At 49.5% G+C, this 17524-nt stretch overlaps 1 protein-coding gene across 1 annotated transcript in view; it reads left to right on the top strand.

Moving 5' to 3' along the window:
* The window catches only part of lamc1 (laminin, gamma 1), a 50163-nt gene that overhangs the window by 18795 nt on the left and 13844 nt on the right, over positions 1-17524 (top strand). The window contains 7 exon segments of the mRNA XM_060059201.1: positions 2661-2711; positions 2714-2964; positions 10588-10718; positions 13315-13481; positions 14506-14694; positions 16213-16330; positions 16762-16860. Of these exon segments, the coding sequence (XP_059915184.1) occupies positions 2661-2711; positions 2714-2964; positions 10588-10718; positions 13315-13481; positions 14506-14694; positions 16213-16330; positions 16762-16860 (1006 nt within the window).

The following is a 17524-nucleotide window of genomic DNA, read 5'->3' as shown; positions in this document are numbered from 1 at the left end:
GTTCCCCGCTGAAATCTTCTGCTCGTCAATACTCTGATTGTTCTGGAGGAACGGCGCTGCTCTGGGCTCCACAGAACCTCCTGGCCTTCAGCTGGGGAGGAACTTGTGGCCTGCTGGCACCCACATCCCCAGCACTCTGAACCGCACTCTGGGTTTGATCATATGGGCTGGGTGTTTGCAAGGTCACGTTGGCTGTTGGTTTGTTGTTGTTGTTGAGTGGACTCATGGAACTCATTATTATGAGTCACGCACAGATCCTCTGGAGCGATCTGACGGTTGGTTAGCTTGAGACTCAACATAAGCTTGTTTGCTTGACATTGAATTAAGTGAGCTTGGCGTTTCCTTGAGTTTGTTTTTTGTTAGCTTGAGGGCTTACTCCAACGTGACCCACAGTGAAACCACATTACCACAATTCCTACACTTTTCACGTTTTTTAAATAAAACTTTAGACTGGTGTTGGCTTAAGCGCTAACTGCACCCTCACTGGCGGTGAACCGAGCTACCGCAGTTTCCCATACACTGCCGTCCAGCATGCAAGCAGCCCTTCCCTCATCCCTAGGCCCGTGTTAGCCCAGGTGGACCACCATCGGGGGCTCTATCCAGCTGCCACCCGGGTCCACCCAGGGACCCCCCCCCCCCCCCCCCCCCCCCCCCATTAACAGGCGTACGCTGTGTTTGCCGTCCTGCGTGAAGGCTTGATTGCTGCGTACAACAGACGATGTTTGTCTTGTTTGTGTGAGGAATTGGTGGTGGTGTTGTCGGAGGGGAGGGGAAGGGCTTTTAAAATGAGTTGTCGGCGACAGTCTGCTCCCAGTGGACCACACACACACACACACACACACACACACACACACACACACACACACACACACACACACACACACACACACACACACACACACACACACACACACACACACACACACACACACCCCCCACTCGTAAAAGGGCCAAGTTCCCCTCAAAGAAAGAAAAGGAGAGGAAGGAGAGGAGAGCCTTTTATCAAACACTTGACACTGACGCTCTGATCCGAGGCCAGCGAGTCCTCAGAAGTTTCTAGAAGAGTTTGAGGAGCATGGTGGGGGCGGTGGGGGGAGTTGGAAGTGGCGTCTCTCTGGTCGCACACATTCTCAGACCCCGACCTCCAGGAGGGATTCAAACCATCCCTTCACCTCGGGGTGCCTTCCTCCGCCGTGGGTTCAGTTCTAGTTCTCAAATCTCCCGGCACCCATAGGATAAACACACTCCCGCCTCCACTGCACCTTGTGTAATCCGTCCGTCTATTCCGTCCGTCTATCCGTACGTCGGTTTGCGCCGGGCGGTCAGACGGAGGTCAGCGGGTTTGCTGGGACACCCACGCCCCTGCCTTGATGGGCTGGCGACCCCGGTGTGTTTGCTCTGCGATTGTTTCCTGTCCCATCGCCGCCGCTTCCTGCTGCATTATCATCTCGTCACATGACCCAACCTCATATTTGCTCTCAACACAATACCCCACACACACACACACACACACACACACACACACACACACACACACACACACACACACACACACACACACACACACACACACACACACATCCCCGACTCCAACCTGGCCCACCTCTGCTAGCCCTGTTTGCTGAGCACATTCTTTGCCGGTGATCACAGCCGAAGCCCTTCATACACCCCCTCCCCCCTCCCCTCCATCGCCACCCTCCCGCTGAAAGATGGCCGTCTTGTCTCCACATCACCTGACTAGCAACTCCCTCAGTGTCCGGGTGTTCTCCAGGAACCCCCATCCCATGCTAGGCTAGTGCACAGAGCTAGCTCCCAGGGCCTGCTCAGACATGCCAGCTATGCAGGGAGGAACAGCAGAGGGGGGCCCTCCACCGACAGTACTGAAGACCCTCAGTCCTCCTCCTCCTCCTCTCGCAGTCGGAATCTTTGCCGGCTGAATCTTTTAAAAAGGCCGGGCTAAACAATGCGTGTGATTGTTGCCGCGTTCGCAGTGTCCTTAAGAGTTCATTACCAAGTCAGGCTTAACGGAATAGATGATCTTCTCCGCGTGCAATCTCCCCTCGCCCTCCCCCCCAGATCTTCTGTCGCTGCAGGGGTTTGATTGTCTGTCTCTCGTTGTTTTGTGGAGTACACTGCCTCTCAGACAAAGAGGCCCCAAGAGCAAACAAGTCCACAGACACTGTTGCCAGTGTGCTGTCATGTAGTGTGAATACTCTGTAACTCATACCCTTGGCATGCAGGTCGACAGCACTGTCGATGAAGCGACATGGGTCTAAAAAATGCAATGCATAACGAAAACGCTGTCAAAATGGTCGTGGTTGAGGGTTATGATTGCGGAAGAGAGAATATTTCTTCAATGATTGATATCTTGGTATACCAAAAAAATATTTGGAAGTGTCGTATTGCTATAATGCTAGTATGAAGAAGTGAGAACCTGCCAATGTGACTTTTTTCCCTCTTTTTTGTGGGATACATTTCCAAACAAGCCAATCATGTGAAGTTTGGGCCAATTAAAGAACAGGATCGGGTTGAAACTGTTATGGTAGAAAAACTTGGTCCGGGCCACTGTCTGTTCTTTAGCATTGGTTATTCTTTCACCCACACAGTACAAACCAGTACAACCCACCTAACCAGTGTCTCGCCTCCTTTCGCCCCCACAGGTAAAGCCTTCGACATCACCTACGTGCGCCTCAAGTTCCACACCAGCCGGCCGAAAGCTTCGCCATCTACAAGCGGACGAGCGAGGACGGGCCCTGGGTGCCGTACCAGTACTACAGCGGCTCCTGCGAGAAGACCTACCAGAAGACCAGCAGGGGCTTCATCGGCAGGGGCCAGGACGAGAGGCAGGCCGTCTGCACCGACGACTTCAGCGACATCTCGCCGCTGACCGGCGGGAATGTGGCGTTCTCCACGCTGGAGGGCCGGCCCGGGGGGTATACATTCGACAAAAGCCCCGTCCTACAGGTGAGAAAGGGAGAGGGAGTGAGACCGTAAATGACTCATCGGTGTTGCATCCGTTGTACACCAGTGAAATGGTGAAAGATAACCATGGCTCATTTGTTTTTTTTGACAACTTCACTGTAGGTACAACCGTATCATAACATAGTGAAAGAAAACTGAGTTTCAGTGTATTTTATAATCGTGTCCTGGCCGCGACATCTTGTTTTTCTCTGGTGACATGGTAATTGGTCTACTTGACACTTGGTATCTAATTCCCATGCGAGTATCTAGTTATATAGGATAAAATAATCAAATGTTCCGCTCTACAAACGTCATTCGGAGGAGCCTGTTCCTGGCTTAACATCTAGCTGGCTGAAGACGCAGCGGAAATGAGGTTAGAGTTTCTAAGTCTGCATACCGACGACCAACATTTGGAGGCCCTGCATGTTTTGTCAGTGAGCACTCTGATGGTCTGATGGCAGATGTAAGGACAGCTGTAGACTGCGTGGCTGGGACCCTGGTCCCGTTGGTCAGGGTGCGTTAGCCCCTCCCCAGGGCTCCTCTGGCACAGACCCACCAGATTCCTGAGAACCAAAACAAACGCCAAAGAAGGTTTTCCCTAATGGAGACCCGGTGGCGGGATTACCATGAGTGGCTAGATTAGCGTTAGCGACATGACCCTAACCGGAGGGAATCTCTAGCCAGTCTACTTCCTGACAATAGCTACAGGGCCCACAGACGATGCCTTTTCATACATCACTCTTCAGCCATTCTGTTTATAAAAGATTCCTGACAACTGAAAACTGAGGAAGACAAATGCATTATGTCTCCAGTGTTACACTGTTCATGTTTTTACACCAATCTCATGTCCTCTCTTTGAATTCCCATTATCATTAATGGCGGTATATAACACGACCACCCATCATTCAAAGCATCACTTCCCTTGTCCTAGAGCCAGTGAGTCCAGGTTTCCCTACTCCACAGGGGGTTCGCTAACAATCATAAAGGTCTGACTAGCCAATGAGTAGCCTGTGTGTGGTTCTAGAACATCTGGAGCCTGAAGTCGTACGTAGAATTTCAAGAACACAGAGCTTCCAGAACATGAGTGCTACTATAGTGCGCTCCCAGTCACGGTCCCAGCAGCTGGTCGCCGCCACAGCCATTCCACTGGAAACTTGTTTTTGTCTCTCTCTCTCTCCCCCGCTGTTCCTAGAAGTGATTACAACGTGTGGAGCTCAGAGCTCTCCTGAGACCCATAATCCAGAGTTGTGCAATGACCACCACTTCCTGGAAACTCAGTACCGCGTGTTGATGGGGATGGATTGGGATGACGCTGGTTGTGATGGCGGTGGGGACGATGAAGGTGATGAGGGCGTTGGTGGGAGTTATAATGATGATGGTGGTGTTGAGGAAAGTGGTGGTGAAGGTTATGGTGAAGAAGGTGGTGGTGGGGGTGAGGATGACGGTGGTGGGGGGATGATGAAGGTAGTAATGGTGGTGATGATGGCGATAATGATTGACGGTGGTTGGTTAAGAGGATCACGGTTGGTTGATGAAGTTGGTGGTGTTGCTTATGACGATGAAGGTGGATGTTATGGAGGTGGTGATGATGATGATGAAGGCGTTGTGGGCGTGTGAAGGCCCGGGGTTTCCGCGGGCTCCATGGTGGATGCGGTGGTGCAGCTGGGGAACGAATGCGTTGTGGCGGCCCGCCAATTGTTGCGATGCGTTGCTAGGCAACTCCCCCGGGTTTCCCACCGAAGTGCTGGCTCAGAAGAGAAACAGCTGGAGATGTTCTCTCTCTCTCTCTCTCTCTCTCTCTCTCTCTCTCTCTCTCTCTCTCTCTCTCTCTCTCTCTCTCTCTCTCTCTCTCTCTCTCTCTCTCTCTCTCTCTCTCTCTCTCTCTCTCTCTCTCTCTCTCTCTCTCTCTCTCTCTCTCTCTCTCTCTCTCTCTCTCTCTCTCTCTCTCTCTCTACTACTTCTACTCCTCTCGTCGCCCGTCTCTTTGATCCACTCTCTATCCACACTCTCCACTATTTTTCACCATTCGCTACTCTAGTTTTCTCTGCTTCCTTCACACATTGACTTCTCTAAATATACTCCTCTTTCTCTACGTCATCTATCTCATTTTCAATCACTCTCCCTCTTAATAAATCTGCTTCTCTCTGACTCTATATCCTCTCTCTTATTACCCTTTTGTATCATCTTTCTTTCTTTCTTTCTTTCTTTCTTTCTTTCTTTCTTTCTTTCTTTCTTTCTGTATCTCTCTCTCTCTCTCTCACCCCCTGCGTGTCATTCTCTCTCTGTGTCCCTCCCCTCTCTTTGTTGTTATGTCTACAGTAGATCCAGTCAGAACCGGTGGTTCTGTCTGAAAGCATTCGATGACTAGAATCATCCAGCCAGGTCCAACTGTCTGGACAGAATTAAACCTTGTTTAAAGAACTCTCAGTAAAGTCCTGTTCTGCCTCATCTCCTTTGTTTATACTTTGCCCGACACACCCTCTTAATTCCCCTAATGATTCATTACAATCCCCGATTACTAAGGGAGTTTCAAAGTCTTGGCTGTGGATGACTTGAGGGCATGAATCCTGTTCCACGCCTCATCCTTCCTCGTGTCCAGGTGCATTGTGGGAAGTGTGAGGTCACTGTTGATCCGGTCCCCTGAGCTCGGGCCCCCGGGAGGATGCGGCCCTGCTCCTCTTCCTGCTGCTAAAAGAACAGATTTAGCCTCGTCACCCGGCGCCTCCTTATTTGACTCGTCGTCGGCTAGCTATTTATACCAAAGACTCGTTTAGAAGCGGCGGCAGGCAGCCGGCTCGGCGGGGCGGTTGTTGGTTAGTTTCTAAACCCCCCCCCCGCTGCTCCTATGTCTGGCCTGGCAGGGACTCGACTACCACCCGGTCAGCCCCGGTGCCGGCCCAGATCACCAGTCACTACCCGCCGCCGTTTAGCTAGGTAGCCTCCCAATGGAGGTCCTGCTCTCACCTCTCGTTCGGTTCTGGGGGGTTTGGTGGGGGGATGGGCGGGTCGGTACCGCTGTGCGATTGCCAGCATTTGGTTTTATTTGGTACTGTGTTCCAAATGAATGAATGGAAAGTGAATCATATTTCTGGGGTTATTTATACACGTCTGTCATTTGACTCGTGACTTGTGTTTTTTTTATCCGTCCAATTAAACCATGAGGGCCTTCATTCTTGGCATGGCACATTCCTTACCTTTTTATATTCTTACATTACTACGAGACGTTTTCGGCTCGCTGGGCGGCGCAGGTGGACTTTAGGAACCCGCATGGCACCTTGAGATCTGATAGACGACCAGGTTATCTGGGACAAGGGATAGGCACGGTTATTCAATCATTCGAAATGATGTGGATATTCGACTTTAGCTGTAGCAGATTTTTTTTAATTTTTGCCTAATGTTAATTAAACGTCCCATGACATGCCACCAGGTCTGGGTTGTTTAGCCTTTACAAGCGGTTTGGAAATCTGTCCCTTATGACATCACAGGTGGGCGTGTCCACTAGGGCTGTCAAAATTGCTAAAAAATGACATTCGAATGTTCGTTTGGAAAAAAATCACGAATTCGAACTATTCGAATATCTGGTTGCCTATTTTACGCAGTTGCCGTCAATATGTCAATAATGCGACAAAACCATGGTTCAAATTAGTGGGATATATATATCCTATATATAGGGCGGCGGCTTCCTGCTGGGCATTTCCTTACTTTAAAACGAGGGACATCGCGAACAGACAGAGGCTCATTCACAAAGCAGTTAGGCGCTTGTACCGCGGGAGTGTTTTTTCACATTTGAATATTATGAGGGACATCGCGAACAGACAGAGGCTCACTCACAAAGCAGATAGGCGCTTGTGTAACCGAGCGTTGGCACTTGGATATTTATATGACAAGAATGACACAAGCGTGGAAGGGAAAATAGTCTCGTTTACTTAGTACATATCAGAAGTCACCCAGTCACAGCGTGAGAGCTGGAATACCTATATCCAAGTACGGAAACCCAGAGGGGATAAAATACATTCGCTCTTCACAATACTAGTCTGTTACACTTGTACCGCGGGAGTGTTTTTTCACATTCGAATATTATGAGGGACATCGCGAACAGACAGAGGCTCATTCACAAAGCAGATAGAGGCGCTTGTACCGCGGGAGTGTTTTTTCACATTCGAATATTAATTTTCACGTTCGAATTCGCGTTTTTGGATACATTTCGAACGAATATTCGAACTTCGAATATTCGTTGACAGCCCTAGTGTCCACCTAGATGTGTGAGGATAGATGAGCAACGTTTGCTACAGTCCACTGGGTAGGCTGGTAGACTGATCTATCCAGTACACATCTAGATGGACAAGCCCACCTGTGATGTCATAAGGGACAGATTTCCAAAACGGCTTGTAACGGCTAATCAACCCACACCTGGTGGCATGTCATGGGACCTTTAAATATTATTCATAAGCTATATTAATTACATCTTGTTCATTAAACGTGTATACTAATGCCATTTAAAATATGTAAAGTAGAAAGAAAAAACCAGTTGCAATACATTAGATAAATTTTTTTGCGCATCACGTAGTTTAAACTTGCAGGCAGTAAGACAACATCAGACAACATCGCATGAAGAGCCGGATTTGATTTCCTTATTTATTTGACTAGTGATGGAATATGAGTACATTTGTTTAGTGAAGGCAGAAGCCTTCGCTAAGATCACAGAAGCCCTTCAGGCTACATTATGACTGAGCTACACTTATATAATAAGTGTAGCTCAGTAGCTTTATAGAATATTTGAATATTGATATGCCCTTCAAATGCCCATCCCTATCTGACTGGGACGTGGTAGAACTGGGATGTGGGAGAGGAATGCTCCGGGGTAGAACCCCGGAGCATTCTTCCGTCAAGAACCCACATGTTCCCTCCTGTCGCTGGTGGTCGGGTGGGGGCGGGGGGCCGGCAGGGGGGTCTCACGTTGACAGTGGAAACCCGGCTGGGGGAGGTGGAATAGGAGTAGTGTTTGAGTTGAAGTGTTGATGCACGGACACGTCGTGTTTACCCGTTCACCAGACCAGAACGCCACAGTCAAACGGAGGTGAGAAGGTGGGGCTGAAGCAAATATTTTCCAGGAAGAGGCTTAATTAGTAGATCAATGGGTGCACGGTGCAAAAGACTGTCAATGATTGAATCTGTGGATGAGGATGGCTACGGCGGACAAGAGGCTGCAGGGCTCCAGAGTGCGCCTAATTTGGGCGCACATGCGCCTAGAATTCGGGGTCGTGCGACTGAAAATGTATCTGGTATAATTATAATTATTTATTTTTTTACAGAGCAGTCTATTCATAATATTGTAATGACCACGGAAGAGGCAGTGAATGAAGTATTGATTAGACAGCGATTTATTAGATACCTAATATACCGTTGGAACACGCAAGACCGGTAACAATAGCAACGTCGGTAAACAAACCCGCGAAGCCCAATCCAGGGGCCTGTACTACGAAGCTCGATTAGAGGGTTAGCGAGGTATGTTGAGCTGAAAGCCTGGGTTAGCTGTACCATGAAAGTCGATCTCTTTAAGCGTCGCTGTATCGCCATGGTGACTTACGCTCGCAACCAAACCTGGTCGGGAGCAGCTTTTCAGCGAGTCTACCCGGAGATCGGCTACTTATATCGGCGTGCGCAGCTTCCTAGCCCCTCCTCCGATAATGGCGTCACCATTTGTGGGTGTTCCCATGGACCTCGGCGCACTTATCGTACAGGCGTCTCTCCGGAGACAGAGGGTTTTTCGGGACAGAACCGATCCCTTGGCATTGTCTGACGATATTCTTTATGAGAGATACAGATTCGGCATTTATTTAAGGCATTTAAATATTTAATGGTCAAAATATTATTAATCAATGGCGTAAATATCGACGGTGCAACCGGTGCAGCTGCCCGGTTGCCCCCCCCCCCCCCGTCAACAACTTAGCGCAAGGCAGGCACGATCAAACACCCCCCCCCTCAACAACTCAAAACTTGGGTAAATAAATACGTGCTGGTGCACCCAAATTAAAAATTTAGGCGCACCAGTGCACCCAAGGAAAAAGTTAGTCTGGAGCCCTGGGCTGAACATATCAACAGTTCAGCAGATTGATCTGCTAAACGAGATGTTAAAACAGATCCATGGATAGGGAAAGTACCCCAAAGAAGGTGTACATTTATAGTATGTTGTACCATCAGGGTTTGAACCATAGGGTGTTTAACCCCTTCAGGTGTAGATCTATAGTATATAGAACAATAGGGTGTAAAACCCTTCAGGTGTGTATGTATGGAATGTAGAACCACAGGGTATAGAACCCTTCAGGTGTAGATCTATAGAATCTAGAACCGTAGGGTGTAGAACCCTTCAGGTGTAGATTTATAGAATGTAGAACCGTTCAAGTGTAGATCTATAGAATGTTGAGCCATAAGGTGTAGAACTCTGACAGTTGTGCTGAGCCATCAAATCAACGCAGCTGCCTCAGCCACTCACATTCCTGGTAGCTAGGTGAGGAGTTAATATTTCCGCGTTAAGTCTGTGTCTATTTGTGTTGGAGATGATGCACACCTGATCAGATCTGGGTGCAAATACTGCTCTGTACCACAAGGGGGCGGGATCCTGCTTGTTCAAGGCTGTGGACAACAAGATGCAGAGTGAATGGAGTTATGCTTGCCTACTTAACACTGGCTTTTGTTGTTCTGTTTTCTTTCTAGCTAAGCTGTTCTGTTTCGGACGTCTGTTTGTCCTTTGTTCCTTCCCTCCATCCACATCCAGAAAATTGTTCTAATCCTTGTGCTTGCACTATTTGTCTGACCAACTGGAAAATGTGCAGTTGCTAGCTCTCCCCCTTAGTGGTGGTGATGTTTAAGGATGTGTTTTGGTAAATTTTTCCAACAGGAATGGCTGTTCAACTTTGCTACACAGAACCCTTACTGAAACTCCCAAATAGTCTTTACAGCTGTCCGTATCCGGGGTAACGGTTAGTCCAGGTCATGTTCCCTTTTATTAATGCGAACAGCAGACATACAGTGGTCAAAACGGTGGTTTCCCCTGGCTTCTGTTAGGACCTTCTGGTTTGGATCGAACCAGAACCACCGTGAGATGTTTGCAGTTAATCTAAAGACGACGTGACGCGGCCGCTTTACCGGACAAACGTAGTGGTTTGGAAACGAGAACAACACCAGGGGCGTCTCGTTGGCTGTACTCACTAGGGTGCCAACCATGTAGCCGGTCCCATACGCCAGCGACCCATGAGTGATTACCCCTTGTAATCCTAAACTACATGTCGTTCCTCATCTCCTGACAAAGTCCAGTCCATAAAGGTCTCTCTTTCTTTCTTTTTCTTTCTCTCCATCTCTTTCTCTTCTCAAAGCCCTTCAACTCTAAAATAGAATAATATAAATGGGAATTTCTGAATGAACATGTTGCAGCCATCTAAAGCAGGTCCTCGTGTGATCTCAACATGTGATTTATTTAGTAAAGTAGTGGAAGTGTTGTTTAGATTGGGCTACTGGAGGTTCTTCTCCTCCTCCTCCTATCCCCGAGGTATTGGTGAATACAATGTTGGATCCCACGGTGCTGAACCCTTTTGTGTGTGTGTGTGTGTGTGTGTGTGTGTGTTCCAGGAATGGGTGACGGCAACGGATATCAGGGTGACCCTGAACCGGCTCAACACGTTCGGAGACGAGGTGTTCAACGACCCCAAGGTCCTCAAGTCCTACTACTACGCCATCTCGGACTTCGCCGTGGGAGGACGGTGAGAACAAACACTTGCAAACCGCCATCTTGGCACCGGGGAGGCCATTCTAAATAATGCAGCCAAGCCACCTGCCGCCATTTTAAGTTTGATAGAGTGCCTCTGGCCAAGTGTTGGGGACGAGTAAGAGCGTTAATATATTCAGTCCCTTGGTATGTCCTGCTGTGTCTCAGCGCAGGGTTTGAGGTCCAACCTGTTTCTGAGATTAAAAAGGGAATTTGTTCACATGATAATCTGAAGCCCAGCCATAACATGATATATGATCTCACGATGATCTGAACATATTGTGACTGGGCTATTGGGTGATGAAGATAAAGTACACACTCAGGTCTTTAGGTGAAGGACTGTCTTGTTTTGTATTAGAATTGATGGCACACTGACATGCAGGTAACAGCTCTGTTGGAGGGGTCTTGAGCCCCCCCCCCCCCCGTGCCTGCCAGTCTGTCCCCCATCCGTCTGAACTTTGACCTCTCTGGGGAAATACCAACGCGTCGATGAATATCAGTCAAACAATTCCGACTGTCTCTTGTTTACATTGAAGTATGCGGCTTAAGGTTTGTTGGATTCTGTTCAGAAGATGCTTTTAGACTCAACTGGTCGACCCAAGTTGATGCAACAACGAGCGGAAGTTACCAAACGGATATTCATGTTGTTTGGAGACTTTAAAAAAAAATCCGGAGGGGGCCGGACGGCCGTCGGCACAAACCCCCAGCGGATGTGCGCTTGTTTCTGGAGCCTGTGTGGTCCGCCCGCCCCGGGGCGGTCAGGAAGCAACACAACCAGGCTTGTTCTGCAGAAGAAGAGGGAGGCGGCGCTCCGGCTCGGAGGAGAGTCCGCTGCAGCGCGGAGCACATTTCCATGACACCGACGGCATTCCTGGCATTCCATGACGACGGCGCCGGATTACCGTGCGCTGGTGGGGGGGGGGGCTGGGCGGTGGCGGTGGCGGTCCCATCCAGCACGGCTGCCTAGGAAGCATGGACTCGTCGGAACCTGTTGGAAGAACCACAGGACCTTCAGAAGGGCAGAGGCCTGTGTTTTAGAAGCTACTGGGAGCTGACCAGTGCAACCACACTCTTTATTTGTTGTAGTGGAATTAACGGGCCCTGTGTTGTGCAGGTGATGGGGTTTCATGTGGTGCTGGTGTTTATGAGCCCTGTAGCGCAGTTTATGGGGCCCTGTGGTGCAGGTGGTTATATGCCCTGTAGTGAAGTTGATGGGGCCCTGTGGTGCAGGTGATTGGGCCCTGTGGTGCAGGTGATTGGGCCCTGTGGTGCAGGTGATTGGGGCCCCGTGGTGCAGGTGATGGGGTCCTCTGGCGCCGGTGGTGATTGACTCTGTGGTAGAGGCTCGTGGCAGAGATCAAGGGTCCTGTAGCAGAGGTGATGAGCGTTCTGGCGGAGGAAACGGCACTGCGGTGCCGGCGGCAGGCCCTGTGATGCAGGTGGAGGCCCCTGTGGGGCAGGAAACGGGCCCTGTGGCGGAGGTGGGAAACTGGATCCTGTCCAGATCAACACACCGCCCCGAACCAGCCTGCACCCTGCCATCATTGTTTCCATGGCGCCCTGCCAAGCAACACCTGAAACAATATCTGGATCTGTGTGCTGAGCAGGTCCAGACTCGTCCCTGCAGAAACACCCAGCGCCCAGTCCCCAATCCAAACACGGCCTCCGTTCTGCTCCAGCAGCCTGCTCAAGCCCACCAGACCGCAAGAAACACTCCCATGTTTCTCTGTTTGCAAACTGAAGATCTTCTTTGATGCAGGGGGGGGTTTGTTCCCACACCGGATTTGTTGGTTTATGAAGTGTTATAAATGATGTAGCCTCAGTATGTTTTTATTTTACTCATTTAAAACGATATAATCAGCCGGTATTGCGGTAAAAGAGCAGGTTGAGCGGGCGTCTTTGGAGTCTGACGATGATAAAGGTGATTGGTCTAGCTCAAAAAGTGAACTGTCTAGCTGTGTGTCATATAGTAAGTCATAAGTAATTTGATAGACAGAATTTACTCTGAAAGGCAACTTTATTTATTTCGCACTTTGAAAGACAGAATGATGTCCTTTTTCATGTATTATTATGATAATCACCGTTACTATCATTACTATTTTATTTGGACTTTATTCTTAAGTTATCTTTTATCAATATTTATGAACTGACACGTCCTCCTGCACTTTATTGCTTTGTTTGTGCTCTATAATTGCATCACTCTGTCATTTGAGGTAGTGTGTCTGTTCACCATTTAGCGGAATGTTTTTGGGGTATAAAATGCAAAAGTTTCATTTATATCCTGCACGTATTACATGTACATTGTATTATATACATTGTATTGTTGTACTTTCTTTCATTCTCGGAATAAAAACATTATGCTAAAAAAGAAAGACGGAAGGATGGACAAATGACGGATGACCGAAATGTGTTGGAGAGGTGACAGAATGATGAATCGTCACATAATGATGGAGGGATGGTAGCCGAGTAAAAGTGATAGTTAAAGTAACAGGTCTCTCTCTCTACACACCATACAACTCTGTGCTCCCTCGCCCCCTCTCTCTCTCTCTGCACCATGTGACCCTGTGCTCCCTCACCCTTTCTCTCCTCAGGTGCAAGTGTAACGGCCACGCCAGCGAGTGTGTGCGGAACAACGGGGGGCGTCTGGTGTGCAACTGCAAGCACAACACGGGCGGCGCCGACTGCAACGTGTGTGAGCCCTTCTACAACGACCGGCCCTGGGGACGCGCCACCGCCGAGACCCCCAACGAGTGTCTGCGTGAGTCCGCGGCCTGCGTGTACACACACACACACACACACACACACACACACACACACACACACACACACACACACACACACACACACACACACACACACACACACACACACACACACACACCCCGTTAACAGACCCACAGCCAGGGTCTGTAGCGTCCCTCACGGGGGACGGGGATCCTCTTTAGATGAGGCTCTGTGTGCAGACAACATTAAAAACAACTTGCAGCATATGTCAATGAGACCACTTGGACCTTGGGTGCACGCCTCGGTTCATTTGAGTTTCTCTGGTGCAGTGCTGACTCATTTATGATTGCTCAAGATGTTCTGTGTGTGCCACAATCCACCAGATCTCCACCCTCACTGAATCAAATCCCATTGAATAGCGGAACCACGCGCATTTACACTCACACGCGCACGGTCGATCCTCCCTTAAAGGCACCCAGTGCAACTTTATGTAAACATTCAATGAAAAATAAACATTCAATTTCTAGTCTTTTTTACACGTAGTAAGTTTCAATAACTCCATACCATTACATATCGACATTCAATGAGCAAAGATGAGACGTCGTTGTGTGGTGAGAACTGATAGAAAATCGTAAACAACAACAATCGCCGGTGGGGAGAAGCCATTTTTCCATTGACTGGAAGCCTGCTTTATTTATTGTAGGTTACAAAAAATAAAGAAAATGGCGGCATTGTTGTTGTTATCGATTTTGTATCAGTTCTCACCACACAACGACGTCTCATCTTTGCTGCTTAAATGTCGGTATGTAATGGTATGGAGTTATTGAAACTTACTACGTGTAAAAAAGACTAGAAATTGAATGTTTATTTTTAAGCCTCGAAAGTTGCACTGGGTGCCTTTAATAAATATGATGCAGAACTATTGACATATCCTCAACAATCTGGTCCCCTATTGCCTAATCTATTGCCATGGTAACTGTGAACCGGTATTTGAAGGTGTGTGTGTGTTTGGTGTGTCCGTGTGTGTGTGTGTGTGTGTGTGTGTGTCCGTCTTACAGCATGTAACTGCAACGGGAAGAGTTCGGAGTGCTACTTCGACCCGGAGCTGTACCGGGCCTCCGGGCACGGCGGCCACTGCCGGGGCTGCGCCGACAACACCGACGGGCCCAACTGCGAGCGTTGCCTGGACGACTACTACCGCGACCAGTCCGGGGATCGCTGCCTGCCCTGCGGCTGCAGCCCAGTGGGTGAGTTCCCGCGCTTATCCTCCCCAGCTTCGCCTGCGCTCACCCTGTCACACGTCCCCCACTCACTCTCGTCCACTCACTCTCTCATCCTCCCTCTCGCCCTTGTTGCACTCAGATACTCACAAGTTTATCCTCTCACTCACTCACGTTAACACCCTGTCATCCAGGGTAAGAGGACTGGAGCGCTAACCTTATGTGGTGAAGTGCAGCCTGTATAGAACATAGAGCTGTGGCCAGTAGAACATAGAGCTGTGGCCAATAGAACATGGAGCTGTAGCCAATAGAACATAGAGCTGTGGCCAATAGAACATGGAGCTGTGGCCAATAGAACATGGAGCTGTAGCCAATAGAACATAGAGCTGTGGCCAATAGAACATGGAGCTGTGGCCAATAGAACATGGAGCTGTGGCCAATAGAACATGGAGCTGTAGCCAATAGAACATGGAGCTGTGGCCAATAGAACATGGAGCTGTGGCCAATAGAACATGGAGCTGTGGCCAATAGAACATGGAGCTGTGGCCAATAGAACATGGAGCTGTAGCCAATAGAACATGGAGCTGTGGCCAATAGAACATGGAGCTGCAGCGTGTGCAACACAGAGCCACAGGCTGAAGGCTACTGGTCCGGGCTCCTCTCTATATGGTTTCTGTTGGACTCTAACGATGCGTTTTGCGAGTTGGATCTGACGTTTCCTCCCTCTCCCTCTCTGACCGCATGTTTTTTAAACGGTAGCAGATGTGTTGGTTTAAACCCATGCTGCTGTATTCTGCTAAACACACACGCACAGGCACACACACACGGGTGTGATGTTGTGAGATGGTTCTGGTGGCAGCGGGTCAGAATGTGGTTTTCATAACGCGCCTGGTGTTTTTCCTCACTTCACTAAATGCTATGTTTAACTTCTCTGTGCTCCCTTCGCTCCTCCTCCTGCTTCCCTCTCTCCTCCTCTTCTCCTCTCCTCTCCTCTTCCCTTCATTCCTCTCCTTCTCCCTTCACCCCTCTCCTTCACTCCTTTCCTCTCCTCCCTTCTCTCATCTCCTCCCTTTAATCCTCTCATCCTCCCTTCTCTCCTCTCCTCCTCCCTTCTCTCCTCTCCTCCCTTTAATCCTCTCCTCCTCCCTTCAATCCTATCCTCCTCTCTTCACTCCTCTCCTTCCCTCTTCTCCTCTCCTCCTCCCTTCTCTCCTCTGCTCCTCCCTTCACTTCTCTCCTCCTCTCCTTCTCCCTTCACTCCTCTCCTTCTCCCTTCACTCCTCATCTCTTATCCTCCCTGCTCCTCCACTCTGTCTCTTCTCCTTCCTCTTCAGATTCTCTCCTCCACCCATCCTCTTCCTCTTCCTCTCATAGTATTTAATAATATGCCCCTTACCGTCTTAACCAAAGAGGGGTACACCACTGCACGCATCGACACGTCAGCAGGAGTATAACCCCTGACCCTGTGCCGTGTTGACGCCTCGCTCTACCAGCTGACCCAGACGGGCCCTGTTCCCTCCCTCTCTCTCCCCTGCTGTGCTGCAGGCTCTCTGAGCACCCAGTGTGCCACCGGGGGGCGCTGCAGCTGTAAACCAGGAGTGACGGGCGACAAGTGTGACCGCTGTCAGCCTGGATACCACACACTGACCGAGGCTGGCTGCAGGTAGCCTGCCTGCCTGTCTGTCTGTCTGTCTGTCTGTCTGTCTGTCTGTGTCTCATTTAAATGTCAGCCCCATAATGTATGTTGTCGGCATGACGTTGACATTTGCATCACGATGAGCACTTTTTGTTTACTCTGGTTGATGTCCGCTCTGTGATCAACAAAAAGCCGCAGACTAGCCGTGTTTATGTCTGAGTGTAACATGAACATACTCCGGGGCACTCCGTCAGAAAGGTCAACCATCTGCTGGTTTCACGTCTCCATTTCTCACACGTTGTTTCCATGTTGTTCCAATTCAGAACCATGACCTGCTCCTGTGTCTACAGCTCAAGTGGAATTTTAGGACGGATCTAAACTGACTGGAACACCTGTGATTGGGGGCATGCTGTAGTCTGTCAACCAGAGCTGTAATGTGATTGGTTGATTTCCCGCAGGCCGTGCTCATGTGACCCATCGGGAAGCACGCAGGAGTGTGACGTGGACACCGGACGCTGCAAGTGTAAAGAGAACGTAGAGGGCTTCAACTGTGACCGGTACGCATGCACACGCACACACACACACACACGCACACACAAGGCGCACAGCATCCAGTAGGTTGGCTGAGAGGATGGAACACGTAGCCTTTTATCACCGAGGAAACCAGTCTGTTTTATGGCCATAGAAACTCTTGAGTTACATCCCAGTTCCTCACCCCTCCCTCCCCCTGGCTGACCACTGACCCCCGGTGGGTGACGTTCTCGTTCTGGTGGGGCGAGCCACTCGGCCAATCCAAACAGGATGTTGTGCTCCTACTAATACGGAAAACCGGTCCCATGCAGACCGTGAGACCGTGCCAGCATGGCTCCCATGCCACAGGGTCAGCAACACAGAGGTCAAAGTTCACACTTGCAGGGCACAGCAGTGGAACCAGATTAGGCCCTGCTTCACACACATCTATTATTATAGTTACTAGTCTCTAGGTACTAGCTAGGAGTGCGCCCACCATGTGGGCATTACGTTTTGTAGTGACCCAGGTCCGATTCCCAGCTGTGGTCCTGTGCTATGTCAGTGTCATTCCCTCTCTTCACTCTCCTTTCCATAAAGGCTCAAAAAGCCCATCAAATATTGATCTATATTTTTAAGACACCGTAGCAATCTTTGAATGGTACACGGAGTGAAGGGGCGACTACAGATGAGGACTCTTGTTCTCGGGTGCCA

The sequence above is a fragment of the Gadus macrocephalus genome, chromosome 8, assembly GCF_031168955.1.
Source record: "Gadus macrocephalus chromosome 8, ASM3116895v1".
NCBI classification, from domain to species: Eukaryota; Metazoa; Chordata; class Actinopteri; order Gadiformes; family Gadidae; genus Gadus; species Gadus macrocephalus.
This window is presented reverse-complemented; position numbering and strand designations above follow the sequence as displayed.